The 22,061-nt window shown below is 44.4% G+C and overlaps 1 protein-coding gene across 1 annotated transcript in view; it reads right to left on the bottom strand.

Moving 5' to 3' along the window:
* Nucleotides 1-636: 636 nt before the first annotated feature.
* The window catches only part of LOC306920730 (transcription initiation factor TFIID subunit 4), a gene marked incomplete at its 3' end in the record, with an annotated part of 119,229 nt that continues 97,804 nt past the window's right edge, over nucleotides 637-22,061 (bottom strand). Inside the window, exon 14 of the mRNA XM_079497579.1 lies at nucleotides 637-810. Coding sequence (XP_079353705.1) covers nucleotides 637-810 — 174 coding nt within the window. The remainder of the gene's footprint in view (nucleotides 811-22,061) is intronic.

Here is a 22,061-nt window from a genome sequence, read left to right as displayed (position 1 = left end):
ACACAAATAAGAACTTGCATGGTTGAATATCAGTGACCTATATGTACACATATCCATCGTGAAGCTAAAACAGAGAACACGCAACAATTACATTTATTTTTGTGAGTTTTTCTTTCATTTTTTCCCCATCCCTTATTCTCTCTCACGCTTCTCTTCTTCTCATCAAAAGCTACACGGAACGTCACTACAGTACACATGGAGACACTGAGTTGATACATTAGACCCGAATAGGCTCTATGCACAGCAGCCATATTGGAAATAAATTGAGCCTCTTCCCTATTTCCTTCACAGGTCTTACCAATTATACTAATAAAGGCTCAATTTAAAGCACAGTGGTTCTCATACTTGTTGAAGTTGTTTCATTGCAAAGCCCTCCATAACTCGGAGAATGTGCAAATACATACACTCTCATAGTTACACACCCGTAGTGTCGCAGAGTGTTTCCAGTGAGGCACCGTGCCCAATATCAGCACCCTGGATCTGTTTGACCAGAAATGGAACAGAGCCTTCATTAGTACGAGTGGTAACACCTGAAGGAAGTAAGGAAGATATGCTCAATGACTTTCCAATATGGCTGCTGTGCATAGAGCCTATCTGAAGGCACGTGGCGGGGAGGAGGAGCAGGTTGAGGCGAAGCTACTTGAGCAGGGCGCGGTACAGGAGGAGCGAGTGGGCCGTCTCCCGCTCCTGCTCCATGTAGAAGATGAAGTCCCTGAGGTTGACGCGGGTGATACGCTGGCGGCCATGGCGCGAGGCGGATGCGGACGGGCTGGACGAGCTAGATGGAGAGCTCACCATGGTGCCTGAAACCTGCACACACACACATACACACACACACACACACACACACACACACACACACACACACACACACACACAGACACACGCACGCACAGGAAGGAAGGAAGATATGAGGAGAGAGAAAACATTTCTCTTATGCTGAGCACAGAGGTTTAGCCAGTGGTTCTCTCAACATTTTGAATTTCAAGGTTTGATATGCCCCCATTTGATGCAGTCAGAGGAATTAAGATGTCATCTAGGCCTGCCAACATACATTTCAGTCGACTAAATCAACTCTAGATTTAGTTGACTAAAATCTTTTATTTAGTCAACTAAAACCAGACTAAAACTGAACCACTGTAAAGTTTACAACATCAAAGCGAAGGCAGGTCGACCCGCTGACAGTAGAACAACTTGGCAACCGCAAACAAGATGTAACTGCATGCTGGTGTTAGCTGGTATTTCATTTCTCACCGTGAGCACGAGGTAACAAAAGGATGATTAATATGTGACATTTTACTGGCCCAAATCCCAAACACCAACAGGAAGGTGAATCACAGCTGCATGATCTGGGGACTGAAGGGCCGCTGTTATTCAACGCCAAATGCATTTGCAGCTTTATTGTCACAGGTAAAAAGTGTGTGAAATTATTTTTTTGTGCATAGTTCCCATCGTATCATTCTCCCAGGAAATTTAAAGAAAGGGAAGAAGTGAGCTAAGGAGATCAAGGCAGGAAAAGAAAGAAAGTTTGAGTGCTTTTACCACAAAAAGTACAGGTAAAGAGATTTCTTCTGTGGTCCTATACAAGCTTTTGCAACAAACGTACAACCAAAGAAAGGGTCTCTTAGATTATTTACATATTTTGCTACAAACTGTACAGCCGAAGGGTCTCTTAACTACCCCCCCCCCCCCCCCCCCCCCCCTCCCGCAAAAAAATAAAAACACATGACATAGCAGCCGCTGTGTACTGCATTATACTTGAGGACATTAGTCAAGGTGCTATAGAACATTATTAAGATTAAGGTGTTTTACTTAGAGATTGCGGACATTGTAACAGAATCATACAGTATACAACACGATTATTGAAGGAGAAACAGGTGAAAAAGAAAAAATATATAATATAATGTCAGCCAATCAAAACAAAGGTTTCATAGCTCCCTCCTAAAAGTACACCAATGATCTTGGAGAGTCTTAAAGAGATCTACCTCCTTTTCTACCAAAATAAATGTGATTCTAGAACTGGTTCCGTTCTTTGTTTTATGATGGTTTATGTCACATCTACATCTTCCAACCTGAATAGTGACATGGCCACTTTGGTTCACACTTCAAGGCAAGAATGGCACCATCGGTGCAAGACCTTCAGCTTTCACTGGACCGGTTCACAGTCGAGTGTACAGCGGCTGGGATGAGGATCAGCATTTCTGAGGCCATGGTTCTCAGCAGGAAACCGATGGATTGTGTAGTCCAAGTAGGGAATGAGACCCCAGGTGAAGGAGTTTAAGTATCTTGGGGTCTTGTTCACGAGTGAGGGGAGGACGGAGAAGGAGATCAGCCGGAGAATCGGAGCGGCAGGGGCGGTATTGCAGTAGCTGTACCGCACTGTTGTGACGAAAAGAGAGCTGAGCCAGAAGGCAAAGCTCTCTGTCTACCAAGCAATCTTCGTTCCTACTCTCACCTATGGTCATGAAGTGCGGGTCATGACCGAAAGAATAAGGTTGTGAATACAAGTTGCCGAAATTAGTTTTTTCAGACGGGTGGCTGGCATCTCCCTTAGAGATAGGGTGAGAAGTTCAGTCACGTGAGAGAGTAGAACATCAGAATAGAGTCACTGCATCTTCGCCTGGAAAGGAGCTTAGATGTTTTGGGCATCTGGTTAGGATGCCTCTCGAGCATCTAGGGAGGTCTCGATGCATGTCCCACTGGGAGGAGACCCCAAGTCAGACCAAGGACCAGATGGCGGAATTACATCGCCACTCTGGGCTTGGAACGCCTCAGGATCCCCTAGGAGGAAGTTACTAATGTTGCTCTGGAGAGGGAAGTCTGGAGCTCTTTGGTGGAGCTGTTGTACCCGCCTATGGATAAGCGGTTGAAAATGGATGGATGGATGGATGGATTAAAGGCAAGAAGTATTCCAGTTCCAACCCAACTTTTAGGGATCTGAACCAATTCATTTGGTTCAAAGTTAGGCAGGCAAAAAGAACGGAACCGGTTCAACCCTGGTGGAAAAGGGGCCAAAGTGGGCTCCAGGGACTCTCAAGGTTCTTTGAGGGGGTTCTAAATGGACCCTTACAAGTCTGTAACTCTGACCGTGTACAAATGGAACCAAATGGACCCGTTAGTGTCCATTTGTACACTGTCATCCTTCAGATCCTTCAAATTTTAATATTTGATTACCACTGTCCCAGCCCATCCAAAAAGGTATAGATCACAAGTAAGTAATTCAATGTTTTGTTAAACGGTACGGTACCCATGGAATACTGCACTGCCTTTTTAAGCAACTCCACGCCTTAACCGAAGGAAACTTCACACGGAGTCAGCAACGAGAGAATGAGATAAAAAACATTGACTAATAACGTCCAGATATTCAGGTGCCGTCGAGGGAAGAAAATAATTATTTTATTAGCGCCTAAACTAGTTGAACGCAGGGGCCGAGTTGAGAGCAGCACCAATGTGCTCGGACTGCAGGGAAATCATCATTACTTAAGTGTGTTTTATGGCTCTTTATATTGGCATGGGTATGAACAGATTTTTCTCTCTAAATAAACAAGAGCCAGGCTGACATAGATCTGAGCTGACGGCTTAGTCTGAAATGAAACCCTTGTTGTTCTGTATTCAATCCAGGAAAAATGAAAAGATAAAAAACCCGAATGTATACACAGCAGGCTCGATAGAAATCAGGAAGGGGGAGGCATTTACATTTGGAAATGAGAAACACCGGGAGAAGAAAAGCTCCATGATACAGCCAGTGCCCACACTTGAACCCGGGCAAGGGAGAGAAACACAAAGGCAGGCGCTTTCGCTTCGGGAACACCCTGTCTCACAATTACATTGATTGCACCGGTCTATAAACACACAAAGTACAGACGGGGGTCCTAATTGCTAACATACGCGTCGACGGCATATGAATTTACAGGATCCAAACAGAGTCCCTCCAGCTCACCCCCAGCGTATATGCTATATGCTTGGCTTTGTAATGCACTGTACAACTCCATGACACCACCTCACCTCAAATTCTCCAAACACACTCTGCGACCTCTCAGCATGTTTAGGAGAGTAAATTGTGGCCTCTCTCTCACAGCCAACCACTCCATCTCCTGTCTCTCCTCTGCCCATTGATGGTGACAGACGGGGAGGAGGGCTGAAGGGCTAAGGGGTTGCACGCGGAACAGCTTCTGCACCCTGGGGGCGGGCACCCATCCACCCGGTCCTCTCCCTCACTGAGGGGGCGAGTGACTCTGCCTAATCAGGCCAATCTTGGCTGACCACATGTGAAAGATGGGCCTGCCCGCTGCCATGCCAATTACTGCCAATCACGTCGCTTCCCGCTCGGGCGTCAGAGCCACCAGACGTCACCGATCGCATCCATCCGTCTATCCACCTGGGCGGACGGCACTGGGCTCTCTCTGGCCCCGCTGGCGGTAGGTTGTTGAGGTGGTGCAGCGACTGTGGCTGTGGTGGCATTGGTGGTGAGGAGGGGGAGGACTGTAGCTACCCATAATGCCTCATTCCCACAGGGGGACAGGGCGCAGGCTGGGTAAGTGATCCAAATACAGGGAGAAAGGTCAGGCTTCTGCCAGGGAGCCAAGCTGACTTCACTTAATTCTCCCCCCTCTCTCTCTCTCTCATCTCCCCCTTCCCTGTGTCTTCATATGCCCTCTATATATGGCATGCCAGCAACCCAAACACCAGCCTGTTGTTGTCTGTGTCTATGGAGACCAAGGGCTCCCGCCACTACATGCCGAGAGCCATGTTGTGGAAGGGGAGGGGCAGAGTAAACAAGCAAAACACCAAACAAAGCAGATGGCAGAGAGTCGGTAAAAAAAAGGGAATGTGAGACGTCGTCGACCACGCACTCCCCCCGTTGACAGCAATTACATAATTACATGGTAATTGTGTCTGAAATTAAATGAAAATGGGTAAAATGGCTCTGTTAAGGCCATGGCCACAGAAAAGATAAAAAAAAAGAAAGGAGAGAGGGAGAGAGCAAAAATGAAAGTCTCAAAATTGGCTTTGTCGAGAAAGATCCATGAGGCAAAAAACAGCATCTGTCATTTTATCTGTGATGGCTGCTCGGGGGCATTATGTCATATGACATATCCATCGTACAGAGCGCAGCGATACTTCCATACATCTCTTCAGACATTTGACTTGTTCAGAGCCGGGGACAGAGAGAGAGAGGGAGATGAATAGAACCTGAGGAGAAGAAGGGGGGGGGGAGGAGAGCAGTGGAGAGTGACAGGGAGGGCTGACGGGAGGAGATGAATAGGTGAGAGGAGACGATGTTAGCGCTGAGCCCTGTCGCAGTGTCAGTCTTGGCGACGCAGGGCATCACACAGGCATTATCTGTACATGTATACACTTACATGTTTGGAATCTGCTGCTAAGTGATGTCTCTCACTATAATCATATAACTATATCATATACTTGCATGCACTTGCCCGAGCCTTGACAACCTTGCAATCTTATGCAAAGGTTAAAATGTAATTTAGATAGCGTGTTATGTATTCTATGTAGACAGGTGGCAGGTTCATTTGTAGACCTGGCATTCTATATACAGTTTCACTTTCAATGTACAGATTATTGATATTATACTGTTTAGAGACTGATGATGGTTCTTGGTTTACCTATAATCCTAGAATACTAGATTATTATTATTATCTCGTGTTTTCCTTGTTTACTGTATATCGCTCTGGATTAAGAGCATCTGCTATAAATGCTTAAATTGTAAATTGTAATTGCAAGTTGAATCGTCTCTACTTGCACAAGAGGGGCATATTCTGCCTCATTATATTCCTATTTTGACCATGTACTGTAATTCATATATTTGGCATAGAGTGAGTATGTGGTCTGTCTGTATAAATTAACAGTATGTAATACGGCCAGTGTTCTGAATATGCTGTTGACACTGTAACGATATCTGTGTTTCCTGTGATGTTGTAACGCCTGTCGGATTGCATAGCATTTTCTCGTGAACAGCTGAGTTTAGGGTGGAATTCTGTAATCACACTGTGATTACAGGCTGCTGTACAGGCCGCATAATGTTTGTATACCGTTTGTTCATAATTGATGGTGCTTCTTTTGTGATGTTTTGTTCCTATGACTATACTGCACAGTACTTCTCTTTATCTGTAACTTAACTGTTGTGCTTCCTACTGTATGGTGTTTTTACCAGCAGGATCAATACAGATAGATCTATAATATTCTATAGATTTTAAATTGCACTTGTTTCTTGCTCTATTCTCCACCCATATGAAACTTTTTTTCTATATTTTTGTGCAAAATGTTGGGAACTTCTACTAAAAAACATTTCACCCAATCTTGGATACCTGAAAGTCGTACGGAAAATACTGGGAGCTGATGATAGGTGTGGCTCTCCACCTCGGCAATCCATCTCCCAGGGGACTAGCGCTTTGTAACGGGGATAGACTCCCGCGTTCTGGCTGATACCGTCAATAAGCCTCTCCGACCTACTTACTTTACACTTAGAAACTTGTTGTCACTGATGTGGGTGTGACAATAAATTTGAAGTTGTTATGGATACTAAGCTGCAATTGGGGCCTTATCCTTACGTTACATGATGCCCAGCCTGTCTGTATCTTTTTTCCAAAGAACTTTAACTATGTATTTGCATTACATGATCCACCCATTCATACACACCCATTCACACACCAGCAGCCACATAGGGCACCAACCTGCTCACCAGGAGCCAGTATGGGTTCCGTGTATTGCCCAAGGGCACTTTGACAAGATGCCAAGAGGAGGAGAAAGATTCTCATTCAACCACTCTACCATCTGCTATCGCTGCCCTATGTGGTTCATGTTAAAGATAGTCTACATGCAGTATAATAGAACTATTTAGGCATTTACAATTCAGGCATTTAGCAGGCACTCTTAATCCAGAGCGATTTACAGTAAGCAAGAACAACACATGGAAATACATCAAATACATAGTCAACATAAGCAAGCAAGGACCTAACATCTGACTAACAGTAGCATATGTACAATGAAACTATGAGTGTATACTATAGAGTGCTATGTCTACATAAAATGCTACTGTATCTAAGTTACATAAGTTTAGCCTTTGCCTACGCCTGTAAGGTCGTTGAGGCTAGTGCAAGTGCTACGGTTCTGTAGCAAGTGCTACAGAACAAAAAACTAAAACGAACTAGAGAAGTGTGCTCCTCCTATTATTAATGATTTCTTGTATAGTATTGTATGTCTTTACATATTGATGAATTAAATACACAGGACCACAATGGAAACAAGCCCTCAGGGCGAATCAGTGATGAAATTGTAATCTGTGATAAATGAGGATAAGGAATATGGGCAATTCTGGGGGAAAAAATAAGATTGCAAACCGGAATGTTAAAAAGAAGACAGACGAAGAATAAATAAATAAATAAAACTGTCAAGTCCAACAGATTTAATTTAAGACGAGAATTAATATTGACTCCAAACTATGCCAATTTAGCCATTCAATCTAGATGTGGTCAGCTTCTAAAGGCACTATAGGGTCCAGGTGTTTTAGTCTACCTGATGACCCCCTGACTCCACCCATCAGGGACGTGTCACAGTTAGACAAAACGAGGCACAAACCCTGCTGGCAAAGCGGAGCCGGCTTCAAGAAGAGGTGACAAAGGCACTTCACACACTGAAGTGCAAGGGGAGATTGCAACAAATAAAATGTACTCAACACCACCCCACCTACACAGTTTCAACACTCTACACTAGCCAAGAGGCAACACACATTTTTACTAAAGAGAATATTGGCAGGGTAGATAACATACTCTACTCTTATTCCACATTTATTATACAACCAGAGTGGAAGCCCAGCTGCTTTAGTCAACTGAAGCTTCTTTTTCCCCCCTCTGCTTTTACGAAAAACCAATCTACATTATTGTATTTAAGGCTGCTGCTTCTGTGTGCAGCATACTTAAGCGATAACGAGAGAATGTTTCCGTTTCCACAGAGGGGCAGGGTTGACGGGTCACTCTTTCATGTTTGCAGCCCCCCCATTCGATAATCAACAACGTTCCCTCCACCTTCAGAGGGCCAAAATTAATCCCCGTTTTGCTAAATTCACTTTTGATTAATAATGTATGCCCCCCCCCCCCCTTCCTCTCTTCCCGTGCCTTGGTCCGCTTTTGACTCCCGTCTCTAATTGTGCGGTGGCAGCAGCGATGCTTCGAGCTGTCCTGAGGAATTTACATTCAAGCCGCCTTCATTGTTCGAAGGGTCCTTTTTCTTGCTGATCAGCGTCTTTTGAACCCTGAGTGGCACCGGGGCCTTGATGCCGGATCCAATATTGGATTTGGCCCAGGTCACACCTCAGGGCAGAGGGTTAATGGCCCACTTTGCCAGGCACACACAGAGCTGCTTGGCCCGGCACGCAGCCCGACCCGCTGAATCAGCACTACCACACTCCTCACAGGAGGACGAGTTAGAGGCAGAGAGAGGGAGGGAGAGAGAGAGCAGGGAGAGGGAGAGAGAGAGAGATAGAGAGAGCAGGGAGAGGGAGAGAGAGGGAAGAGAGAGAGAGAGGGAGAGAGAGGGAGGGAGAGGGAGAGAGAGAGAGAAGGGAGAGGGAGAGATAGAGAGAGAGGGAGAGGGAGAGAGAGGGAGGGAGAGGGAGAGAGAGAGAGAGAAGGGAGAGGGAGAGAGAGGAAAGAGAGAGAGGGAGAGAGAGGGAGGGAGAGGGAGAGAGAGAGAGAAGGGAGAGGGAGAGAGAGCAGGGAGAGGGAGAGATAGAGAGAGCAGGGAGAGGGAGAGAGAGAGATAGAGAGAGCAGAGAGAGGTAGAGAGAGAGAGAGAGAGAGAGAGAGAGAGCAGAGAGAGGGAGGGAGAGTGTGTGTGTGTGTGTGTGTGTGTGTGTGCGTGCGTGCGTGCGTGCGTGCGTGCGTGCGTGCGTGCGTGCGTGCGTGCGTGCGTGCGTGCCTGCGTGCGTGCGTGCGTGCGTGCGTGCGTGCATGCGTGCATGCGTGCGTGCATGCGTGCGTGCGTGCGAGCGTGCATGGAAAAAGTACTCATTTGAAATAGTGAAAGTATCAATACTGCAACTTAGAAACACTCCGGAATTCAAAAGTTACTTACAAAAAGTACAAAAGTATTTTGTACCAAAAGTACTCATTATGCAGAATGTCCCAATTCGCAAATTTTCAAATGTTTAAAATGGGCAAAAATCTCCCCAGTGTCAATTTGTCTACACTCGAAATGTATATAGGGCAATATGTGTTTTGTAATAATAATAAAATGCACAAATTAACTAGTAACTAAAAAAAAAATCTCCATTTTAGATCTAGCGGAGTATAAGAAAAGTACAGAAAATTAGACCTCAAAATGTAAGTACAGTACTTGAGTAAATGTACTTAGTTACTTTATACCACTGCTTGTAGCATTGTGTGTGTGTGTGTGTGTGTGTGTGTGTGTGTGTGTGTGTGTGTGTGTGTGTGTGTGTGTGTGTGTGTGTGTGTGTGTGTGTGTGTGTGTGTGTGTGTGCACGCGTGTGTGCGAGCAGGTGCGTTAATTCCACAGCATTTGTGTGGAAGAAAGATGTTTAAGTTGTTGACGATGCAATATTGTCGTATTGTTGTCATGACTTTGATGTAGAAAGATCCCTTTAAAATCTTGACATCTACACCTCGGGCAAAGAGCAGACCGATTGTACAATGAAGGAGACTGTTGACAAGCAAAACAAAGAGGTGAAGACACTAGCATAACCAGGTGAATGCCTTTCACGCTAAAACCACGATTGAGAAATGAACCACCAGCTAAATACTGGCAAATCCTTTACTGTGGTTGGTAAAAATCTGGCTGTTTTATCAGCTACTGTGGCAGGTAGCCAAGCATGGTTTGAGGGTACAATTCTATTAGGCTAAAGGAAAGTTAAGTTGGCTGGTAAATCAGTGAATGCACGTGACAGCAGAATATTAACCACAGCATCCCTATCGTGCGATAAGGATGGCAAGAATAACACGTATTAGTGTGGAGATGAGCTTTTTTCTGTGAAGAGTCAAAGTCAAAGTCAAAGTCATGACTGAAGTCTGAAGTCTGAAGAAGACGCCGAGGTTGAAACGTCATTGTTTTTGCTGCTGTTAGTAACGTTTGGAGCATCTAAACTGAAGTGAGTCGCGAGCCCTTTCTTCCGCTTCATGATTTTTGCTTTTGCAGTCTGGCTCAGCACCAAGGACGGAGGTTGAGCGTTATGTTTGTCTTTGAATGTTTACCAAACAAGGAGTGGACCTGCTAGACCCAAATATATTGGGTATATTACATTTAGCCTTTGCTGTTTTATGCCGATGTTATTACAATCCTGTAGCACTTTGAGATTTGTGAAAATGTGAAGTGCTTATTATTATTATTATTATTATTATTATTATTATTATTATTATTATTATTATTATTATTATTATCAGTCAGTCAGTCAGTCAGTCAGTCAGTCAGTATGAAAAAGATCTGGTCCAAGAAGTACTGTAGCTGGTAATGCATTTCTACATCTGTAAAGACATTATATAGTATGCAACTGACTGATGGACTGACAAACAGCCTGACTCTCTGACTGGACAAGACTGATTAGCTGCGTGACTTGGCTGACTTGCTTGCTTGCTTGTCTACCTCTCTGACTGACCGACCGACGCTTGCCTGGCTGCCTGATTGACTGGTTGTCCATGTGCCAGGACTCAAAGCTTTCCCACATGTTCTCCTCCACGCTGCATTTCAGCCGGGGAACGCAGACTGCGTCGTCCCTTTCTAGTGTTTACAGCGAGGAGCCCAGCCGTGGGAGTGCAGTCCCGGCTCGCCTCTCCACGCTCGGCCTGCAACGCCTCTCCTATATGGCCGCCATTAATCAGCAACAGAAAACCTCTCTCTCCCTCCTTCTTCATCTCTCTCTATCTCTCCCTCCCTCCCTCTCTCTCTCTCTCTCTCTCTCTCTCTCTCTCTCTCTCTCTCTCTCTCTCTCTCTCTCTCTCTCTCTCTCTCTCTCTCCCTCTCTCTCTCTCTCTCTCTCTCTCTCTCTCTCTCTCCCTCTCTCTCTCTCCCTCTCTCTCTCTCTCTCTCTCTCCTTTTTCCTCGCTCCTCTACGCCCACAGACATGCTGGATGAGGCCATTTTGAAAGAGTTAACAGATGTTGGCTGATTTGCCCCGGGCTTTTCTGACATCGCCCGATGTGATGTATTTGATGTGGAGTTTATTCAGCTCTAATAAACGTATAAAGAATTAGAATAATAATTCGCAGATGTACGTACACAGATTATATGCCAGAGCGGCCCCCTCTTTGAAGCAGACAAGTCGGCCAAGATTAACAGAACCAGGGGTAGAGGATGAAAGCTTTTTCCTACCGATAACCAGTGGGGTCACAGGGTGGACTAATACCACTGCTTTCTTTTCGTGGGCACCGACACAGATTGCCCTTTGTTTGTGTCAGGGGTCTCCCTTGTCTGTCGGAGAGTCGCCCTAAACAATAGCCCGACGTTGTCACAAGTGATCTTCATAAAGCAGGGAGCATGCTGGACCGTGCTGGGTAAAAATCTGGCCTTTTTCATCTCAATTGTGCTTTTTCTTTTTTTTTTCACGTGTCATACCGTGAACAACAAAAAGGAAAAGAACTGAAACAGTGTGGGGGAGGAATACAAAGGCGGTAGAGAGGGAGGGAGGGCCGGGGATTCTGATCAGTAGAGAGGGAGGGAGGGCCGGGGATTCTGATCATGGTGCAAAAAATGAGGGAATTACTCTCAAAACAAACAACTTCCATTTGGTTCACAACTAAAGAACAACAAATCTCTGAAATGGCCAGTTGCAGAGCATCTTAATGCCCACATAAACCATAAAAACAGCTCCACGGCTCCACAGCAATGCATAGCAACCGTGCAGAATTTTCAGTCAAGGAGAAAGAGAGAAGGCAAAAAAACACCTTATTACTTCTAACTCCTGCAAGCCATTTTGGTCTCCAAAGGTTTTAGAGCGCCGCGGGCCATGTGTCTGCAGTGTTTCGGGAAATGACTTGCCTTCGCACGAACACTGCTATGTTCTCTGCAGCACTGCTGCCCCCAGCATCCCCGCTCAATTTCTGTTTAACCCCTTCCTGCCTTTCCCTGCACTGACTCACACACTGCTACAACAGACCGGCTCGCACCGAGCAGCACAATGCTGTCACATTGTTCAGCCCTCGCAAACAAAACCCAGGCAAATCATACCAGCCTTTTTCTTCTTTACCCGCTATATGACACATTAACTCGCTATCTAATTTAGGTACTTGAGCATGTGATGGCTGTTCAACAAACACGGCACAAAGAAAGGTTATATGGGGCACGTGAAGACGGTGTAAACGGAGGAAAAGAAAAGCCTTTTTTTTTCACCCTCCATTCCACTTGATCTGCTACGATGTGCGACACAGTTTGCACACTTTGAGCGTGTATCAACTGTGGATTAAATCTGCAAACTCGTTGACACAACACGTAATTAAAACATCTCGCTCGAGGTCAGGAATTTTCTAATTAGTAAGTGTACTGACAAAGCTGCAATTCCATCGCCTTGAGTTTCAAAGTCCACAGGTTACCGCTAAAGATGAAAGCTGACCCTGGAGCACTGTTCTGGAGGGGCTGCTCGCACAATTCCTCAGAAGACAGTCACAGGGTCACCGAGCTAAACAGTGCGCAGCACCCGGAAACCTTCCCTTCCAAACAAAGAACTTCAAACTTTCATGCCTGGGAACATATTCTTCTTTTTTTATTATTTCTTTTTATCCCCCATACCCTGTTTTCAACCTGCCTGAGAAACAAAAGATTGTGTGCAAGTAAGAGGACTACGGAGGAACACTATGGTGTTGTTTTTAATCTGTTTAATTGCAATGCTTGCAGCTGGGCTATTGAAACCCCCCCTATTAAGCATGGAAAACATTTTTATTAGCTAGGGCTTTATTATGGACAAAGTTGGTAACACTGTTAACAAATGCAACATTTAATGTTTGTATTCATATTAATACCATTTGATGTTGACTAGAAAAACCCCATTGTTCTGTGGTCATGTGTTGCACAACAACGGCAATACAACGGCTAAAATCAAACGTACGACAGAGGCCTCAGTACAAACAAAGTTCCCGGCATGACATCAATCAATAATCAAACCGTGTGATGAATCGTTGAGTCGTTTTTTCCCCCTCTTTTGCTCAATCTGTGGAGAGAAACTACATCTGCAGAGACTCCACTATTACTAGTTATTAGTTATTACTATACTAACCTGGACTATGATTATATCTTTGGCAATTCCTAAAACTATCAAAAGTGGAACTTTTTTCCCTTCATTAAATATTCAAGACGTTTCATATATAAAATGAACCCAATTAAAGTTAAAATGTGAGATGTGTAATGAGTCTCAAGTCAGAGGATGCTTGTCTTCAGAACTACCCGCTAATGAGCCCTTGTTGGTTTTTGCACACTTTACTTTGAATGGTGTGGCACTGTCATTTCTGCCGCTTTTTAATTTTTAATTCAAGTCGAACGAGAGGAGTGGTGACTGAGTTAATAATCAAGGCACCAGGGTGTTTTGTTGTAGCCAATGTATAGCTGGAAGAACAAAGTTGCCAAATGAGGCTCCGTTTTATTCTCCAACCTTTGATGTCGTTGTTCCAAACAGGATCAACCAGTTAACAAAAAAGCCAATCGAACGTAAATGACCACACTAAGGGGAATGGCATTCTGCAAAATGACCTAATTAGGAAGAGTAGTAGGCCTAGCAAAAATTACATTATACCGAACAGTGCGGCATTGTGGCACTTTATAGATGCTGACTAGAGAATGAGGCGAGAGACCGAAAAAAGGGCATAGCCCTCGATCCCAGCACTCGGCAGACATCTACTGTACGCCGAACTGTCAGTCTTTCCGTAAATCCTCACACAAGCTACGAGCAGTGACAGATTTCAGTTCCAAGGAAATGGGAGCCACCGAGGGGCTGGATATGGAGATGGGGGGTAGATTAGAGAGCACGTTTACTGTGGAGGTTCACGCTCCGAATTGGCGCTTGATCTCAAATTGACATAAATGGGGCCGTTTTTGACATCATTTAGCCATCACAGGCTACGGTTCCAGTGCCGCCGTCACTGTCAGGTCCCTGTGCACCTAGCGCCGTACGCCCCAGCTAAGTGAGAGAGGCAGGAGAGCTGTCTGTCTGCACAGAGGAGGTCTGATTAAAATCTACCCTCTTCTGGGGAAACGACGAGAGCGTCATGTTTTATATAGATGGCCCAGAAAGAGGTGCTTGAAACTTCACTTGGAGAATCTTTTTTTTCTTCTTTTGAAGAGGCTGGCTTTATTATGAACATTCCGTGACCCCCAGTGTCGTCGTTGAAATCCCATTCAACAAACTTAGCGAGGCGAGTTGAATCTAGGCTACGGCATGGTGTTTGATGCTAGTTAGAAATAAGCCACTTTGGGAACCACAGAACTTTTTAACATCAACAACTACCATCTCAATTAAAGGTTATTTAGCATTTTTTCAAAGTTTTGTAAGACATTTCTGCTTTATCGTATTGAACAATGGAGAGCGAAAGAGTGGACGGTGATGCTGGCACAGCAGTCAGACGTGATTTGTCCACTGGTTGAGCCAAAGGGAGCCACAAGGTTTATTTAGCCTTTTAATGAAAAAAAGAGAGAGAAAAACGACAGAGACATTGATTTTAAAGAAAGATTCAAGCAGACATTGTTTCAACTCTCAGTGTTGTAGCCTACTGTATATGAGTCAAACCATCATAAAGCCAATTAGGTCAGCTGCAGGGTCAGAGACTACAGGATGCACGTAGGTGGCTGGCATATAGATATAATATATCTAGAGAACGGATTGAGGATCGATAGCCCCGCCACCTGATATTCACTTCAATGGAAGTTGCTCAGTGGCGTTTTGAAGCCATATAGAAGAACGACAATGTCTTCCGGGTAGTACCCCTCGAGCGTTGATATGATTGGTTGGCTCCTATCATAGTACCCCCTTCTTGTGGTACCTTCTGCGTCACGTCTACGTGAACAAATTCATTCATACATTTAACCGGGTCCCAGACTGCCTGCAGTACCACTTTTGACCAGTAGGGGAGACGGTTTCAACATTGCCCAGCCATTCTGAGGGCTTGGTGGCTGGGCAGAACAATTCTATTGATTAGTGGTGGTCCGGGCACCCTAGGATGCAATGCAAGCCTGACAACGTGGCGCGGGTTCGTGTCCCGACGACTTTTCTCTCTCTTCCCATTTCCTGTCAGTCTACTGTCCGATCAATAAAGGCATAAAAAAAAGCATTACACCTTTAGTAAAAACACAGTTTTTTGTGGGTGTGTTGACAGAGCAAATAAACCTCCTTTTAGTGTGGCTTCCTCACTCATTGTCGGCGTCGCGCTCATTGAAATTCTCCAAACAGGTTGCTGTAACGATACTGCGGGCCCAGAAGGCTTCCTCCCTACCTGAACGGCATTTGGCAACCTGCTCTATTTCACCGCATACATGCAGGCAGCAGCATGGCTTCCCACCCAGGCAGCTGTGTGTGTGTGTGTGTGTGTGTGTGTATGTGTGTGTGTGTGTGTGTGTGTGTGTGTGTGTGTGTGTGTGTGTGTGTGTGTGTGTGTGTGTGTGTGTGTGTTTCCTGCGTGTGTATGCATAAAAGTCTTATCTACATATTGACTCGGTTTAAACCCACACCTCTTGTCTGCCATAATAATTACACATCTTGTACAAAAGATAAAGTGCTTGATTCTTCCTGCACCTGAGGCGGACCCATAACCAGAGGAGTTTGCCCACCGGCGCCCCGGCAAACACACCTCCAGCGCTGCCTCGAATCCAAACAGCCTTCAGAACACACCCACGGCCATTATGTGTTTCCTGCCATATAGAAGATGGCGGTCTTTTGTTCACACTCCAGTTGTGAATGAAACGGCGGTGAACAGTACGGCTTGAAACCTGATTTATACTTCGACACACGACTAAAAATCTGTTATTTCGGGCTAGTGCCGCAAGCATATACAATCAAAGGAGAACAAAGCATAGATGGACAGATGCTGCACAATGTAACTATCCACTTCTATGTCGGATTTCAACCTGGTTTATTGCGCAAGAGCTGACATTTTTTTTTACCATTGATCTAATAGTGCCGGCGTGCTTTCTCAGGGACAAATTGAATCATTGGTGTCAGATCCTGTGTCTAGGTGAGACATGACCTTTGACCTATGTCTAGGTGAGACATGACCTTTGACCTATGTCTAGGTGAGACATGACCTTTGCGTCTAAACGTCTCAATAGAAGAGCAGGGAGACAAAATACAACCACTTAATATACTCTACGACATACAAATTGGACAAAATTACATTTTATTCATTAAAAAGGTTATAGTGCTGCTTTAAGCTAGCTTCCTTAATGAGGACCACGCACGCACGCACACACGCACGCACGCACGCACGCACGCACGCACGCACGCACGCACGCACGCACGCACGCACGCACGCACGCACGCACGCACGCACGCACACACAAACGCTGTGGTGTGTGTGGTTACAGTGACACAGCCCATGACCCAGGAGGTATGTTTATATCTTGTGTGTGTGTGTGTGTGTGTGTGTGTGTGTGTGTGTGTGTGTGTGTGGAAACGGCCCATTGGGGCCAACCTAAGGCCTCTCAGCCAAGCCACATCTATCGCACTTCAGCTGCCATGACATGTAATCAGCACACTGATGCAGGACGGGCTGCGAGAGGCCAAATCTGGGCTATTCACAACTCTCCCAAAGTTCTATCAGTGGCGGGGGCCTTCATTAGTCCCACAAATACATAATTTATGCAATCTAAAAAATACATGTGATCATGAATCAAAACGGGGAGTGAGACGCGGAAGCTGTTGAAGTTGACACCATTGCTTTGTTTCAGCAGAAAAAAAAGCTATTTGAGGTCAAACGTTGGGCAGCTGCCCTGCTGAATCATAACTGTAGCACAGTTCTTCTACAGCTCACACTAACAAGGGCCAAACGATAACGATAATGCAACGCTGATGTTCCCTGCCACAGCTATAGCTGGAAACAGACAAAAATAGATTAGCTATTTTCGGCGAGCGACACAATCACACGGCTGAAGTATAAATTAAGCATAACTGTCTCTTTATTCCGAGTTCTTGCTCTAAGAATATTGCCATACTTCAGAGGCAAATACTCAATCTATTATTCATATGGGATTTGAGCACATTGAAGGCATTTACATCAGCTTCTGTTTTGTAAAACCGACACATAACCTATAATGTGAAATCGTATTAATGTATATAAATGCCAAGTATAAGTAGTTCGGTATAAAGTCTGGGTCTTTGTATTATTTATATTGATTTAGACCTATTCAGCCCACCTCTGAGATGGCAGGTAAGATGGAATGAGAAGTGACACCACGCAAAAAAATGACTCCCTCTGAGCCAAATAAATAAGGCATCTAGTGCGCTTCGGAGCCAAGATCCATCTCCGTCACCCACTTCAGGACAGATAGTACTCAGTACGGACGCAGTGAATGTCTGAATTCTGGTGAGATTATTTGTCAAAAAACTGCCTGAATTTCACAGTTAATTGGGCTCCCTAATTAGCACAGGATGTCTAATTCCCATTGCAGTCAGTGTACTAAATGGCAAAGCTTTAGTGAGCGGATGTCGTTTCTTTAATCCGAGCAGTCTCCCCCGCATGCACAAAGCTGAGCTACACTGTACATTACGCACCCAACGATCGATTCTAAATCTTAATTAGGGAAATGACAAACAAGCAGGGAGACCTAATGAACTGTGTAGCCTGTCAAACAGCTGGCTGAATAAATTCATTGAGATCTATGTTAAATGTAATGATTCGGGCAATTAACTGTAAAGACCCTCCTGTAGTCTCCAAGGGACACGGAGGGGCTGGGGAGGGGAAGCACCAGGGCCACACACCTAATGGAAAGCAGCTGACAAATATTTGTTGTCCCCAGACGTGCCTGAAACAAGCTTGCATTGGGTCAAATCCGGCGACCTCTTAACGGTCGCCACCAGGTATTCCTAAACGTAACCTTAGTAAAACTATGGCTAAACCTAGTCTTATTCCTAAACGTAACCTCAGTAAAACTATACCTAAACCTAGTCTTATTCCTAAACGTAACCTCAGTAAAACTGTGCCTAAACCTAACCTTATTCCTAAACGTAACCTCAGTAAAACTGTGCCTAAACCTAACCTTATTCCTAAACGTAACCTCAGTAAAACTATGGCTAAACCTAACCTTATTCCTAAACCTAACCTCAGTAAAACTATGCCTAAACCTAACCTTATTCCTAAACGTAACCTCAGTAAAACTATGCCTAAACCTAGTCTTATTCCTAAACATAACCTCAGTAAAACTATACCTAAACCTAGTCTTATTCCTAAACGTAACCTCAGTAAAACTACAGTATGCCTGAACCCTAACTTATTCCTAACCTTACCCACAGTAAAATTAATACAAGAATACAAGAACCACTGGGCGCGAGCAGTCGGTCCCTGGAAAGAATGGGGGCGACTGTGTTTTGGGGCGAGCGTTCCGGTTACCAAGCAGACCTGTGCTGAGGAATCAACATACACTGAAGTCTAAATGATTTGAAATGCTTCATCTTCACTCATACTGTACTGTCACTGAATATAACAGCTCTTCTGACATTAATCAGACAGCATTAAAGTAGGCTACTTGGCTTTGCTGGAGATGATATTCATCCCCCCGTTTTTAATGATCTCGGATGTTTTGCAAGAACAATACTGGAACATAACAAAACGGTATCAGTTCTGTGTGCAGTATTAATATAAGTGTCGTCTTTTTTTCATGGCCATCCGCTCCTAACTTTTATTTTTTTCCTTCTTCTAAATTGGTCAAATGGAAAGAAGTGGAGAGAGCGAGGGAAGGAGGAAAAAAATTAAGCTGAGCCGAAAACTGCGACTTGGATTTAATATTTTATAATTGCCAAGGGACATTCCAAGATCAATGAATTTTTGCCCGGGACGCACATCAGAAAGAGATGTACTTCAGTCTTTTTAGGGAACATTGGTCTATTTAATTCCAATGTCTGCTGCATGTGAAATATGCCTTCCATGGCCTCCTTCTGGTCCCCCGGGCGCTGCTGCGGGCACACATTACCACTTTTAATGGGCCGCCACGAGAGCAGGCCAAGCCAGCCAATAACCCATCCGCACTAATGGATCGCCTTGTTTGTTCTCCTGCACCCATTTTCTCAAGCTAATTTCAGATGTTCTGTGTTTTTTTTTATTATTATTATTATTATTATTATCAGTCACAGTAACAAGGGACAGTGCATCGCAACGATATATAGAATGTATTATAACAAAACGTGTCAAAACGGGGGAAAAAAACGAACAAAAAAACACGCACGCACGCACGCACGCACGCACGCACGCACACACGCACACACACACACACACACACACACACACACACATATATTACATATACTATATATATATATTATATATACTGTACAGTACTGTATATATAGTATATGATCTGTTTCCATTGGCCCATCAAGTGAAGGGGCCGATTTATACTTGGACGCATGCTGGCGTTGCCTGCGGTAAATAGCAGATATACAAGCTCACAACGCGTCCACGAATTGTAGATCTGCTATTTACCAAGCACGACACTGGCGCGCAACCGAGTATAACCGAGCCTAAGAGGGCTGAATGTGGTGGAATTGGAAGGTGTTTCCCAGTGGGAAACTGGAGGGAATGGCACTTCAGGGGTTAGCTATTAAAACGTTTCGTGGCTACAGTCGTAGTATATGTGTCGTTTTACACAAATAGGTGCAGTTGTACAGTAAATGTCTGGAAACGATTAATCAACTAGTAGATCCACAATAAACCACCTATACCCACTTAAGCCCTATATACTTTGTTGTACGGCAACAATTTGCCCAAAATAGGGACGCCAGCAGGGTTAATGTGGTTGATGTAAATCTAACCTACAGTACATACTCTATACAGCTGCCAAATAGCAAAGCACTAAGTGGCAAAGCTCATCGTTATAAATAAATCTTTAATTCTGTATTGTGGGAAAATTAATTCTTATGCAGTACACTGAGTACAGGGCTGCATATGTTTTGCTAAACACCATAAACAAGCTTGCTGGTTCCTTGTTCTTTACCTAACATTTCCCTATCATGTGTTCATGCTGCAAACATATGGATATATTGTTACATCATGTTGCAATGATGTAACAATGTGACTGTGACCCTTGAACTCCTTACTATTGGTTCGTTTTATCATGTGATAATCAAAGTGGTTTGTTTTGCGCTCGTATTTTGTCATTATAATGTTATTTTTTGTTCCCACAAAACTAAACTCACACACACAAACACATATACTGCCAGTCACGTTTATATCCTCGAAACCTCACACAGCATGTCCAAACTGTTACTTTTCAGGATTCAATTTTTTTTTTTGTGCAAAAGTAGCAGATCTACAAGCTCAAAACATGTTGCGTCGTGATGCTTTTCGAGCTGGCAGATCTGCTACCTTTGTGTGACGCGGCTGTAGTATGATCAAGTAGGGCATTCATTTACGAAAAAACACAAAAAGTTAGAATATGGAGATAAGAGTTTTCTTCCCGACAGGCAGCAACGATATGAATGTGCTTGTAGCGTTAACGATCCTGCAAATCCCTTGTGTATACGTACAACACTCTGGACGAGATAATGCCTAAAATGTAAAACGACAAATGTCTAATATTAAAACCTTTCCGAAAAGGCTCAAATGAGGCTCACCAAAATGAGAGCAACATGGTACACCCACTCAACGCGTGTGCCACCATCTGTCCGGCATCATAGCATCATCACCGGTGCCTCATTGAGTTCCTCTGCTGATGAGAACTCAGAATGCTCACTTCAGTGACCAGCTGTCCTAAACAGAACGGTGCTGACTGAGTCTTCTGCTCTGTGCCAGGCAGGTCCGTCTGGGGATCTCAATGCATATATTCAATTAGATCCTAAGAAAACAAAAAAAAAACACCTAGCGTCTGCAAACAATACGCTGCTTTTCATTTTTCAAGTTCTCTTGCAGCAAAAGGCCTGACAAACGACACTTCAATTACAAGGAATGTTACACTTTACACATGTGTGGCAGTGCAAAGCGAATCTGGAAGAATCTTTTTTTGTACATGTTTTCCGATGACTTTATTGGAAGGCAATGAATATGAAAAGAAAGGGGATGTGGGATGGCATTACCGTACAATGCAGGCCACAAGCCAGATTCCACTGAGATGTCAACAATAATGAGCCTTTTATTTTGATATATTTACATAGATTTGTACAATTTACACTCCAGATTAATACCATACATCAGTGGTTCTCAAAGTGGTGATGGAGATGCCAGAAGGGGTCCTTGAGACCCATGTACCCGTGACTATTTGTTCCAGTGTACAAATGGAACCAAATGGGTCAGAGTTGAGGGTTTTATCATGTATCATATTGGGGCCTATAGAGATAGAGAATAATAACAAACTAGTCCATACCCGTTTGCGGATAAGTGCACCCAAAATATTTTTTTGTACTACGGTACAGAATGTCTTCTGTTTCCTGTCCCCTGTCCCTTATATTGGCTCATGTTTCACACCCATTGTGCAATGCTCAGCCAATAATTGTGCATAGATCTGAGGACGCATTCCGTCCACACATTTCGTCCTCAAGTTTTGAGGGCGCATTCCGTCCACACATTTCCTCCTCAAGTTTTGAAGAGACATTCAGCCAATCACAGCACAGGACGCAATCTTTCAGAAAACAGCCCGCAGTCACGTGGCCATGTAACTTGTTGGGTCACTCTAAAGCCCATAGACTCCAATGCATTCCGTAAACTTCCGGTTCAGGCCTTTGTCACTCTTCGCCAATAGAAGTCTATGTAGAAGAGCCGCCATTGGACTGGCCCCATGAAGTGAACAGAGTTGTTGTAACTCTCTCATCTATACGACTAGATGAGAGATGAATTTGAATGAAAAGCGACTGAAAGCGTGCGTGTGCGACTGTGCGTGCACGTGTGTGCACACGCAATCAAGATAGCGCAGTC

This window comes from Electrona antarctica (assembly GCF_951216825.1).
Source record: "Electrona antarctica genome assembly, chromosome: 3".
NCBI classification, from domain to species: Eukaryota; Metazoa; Chordata; class Actinopteri; order Myctophiformes; family Myctophidae; genus Electrona; species Electrona antarctica.
Note: the sequence above shows the minus strand (reverse complement) of the source record. Positions and strands in the feature narration are given on the sequence as shown.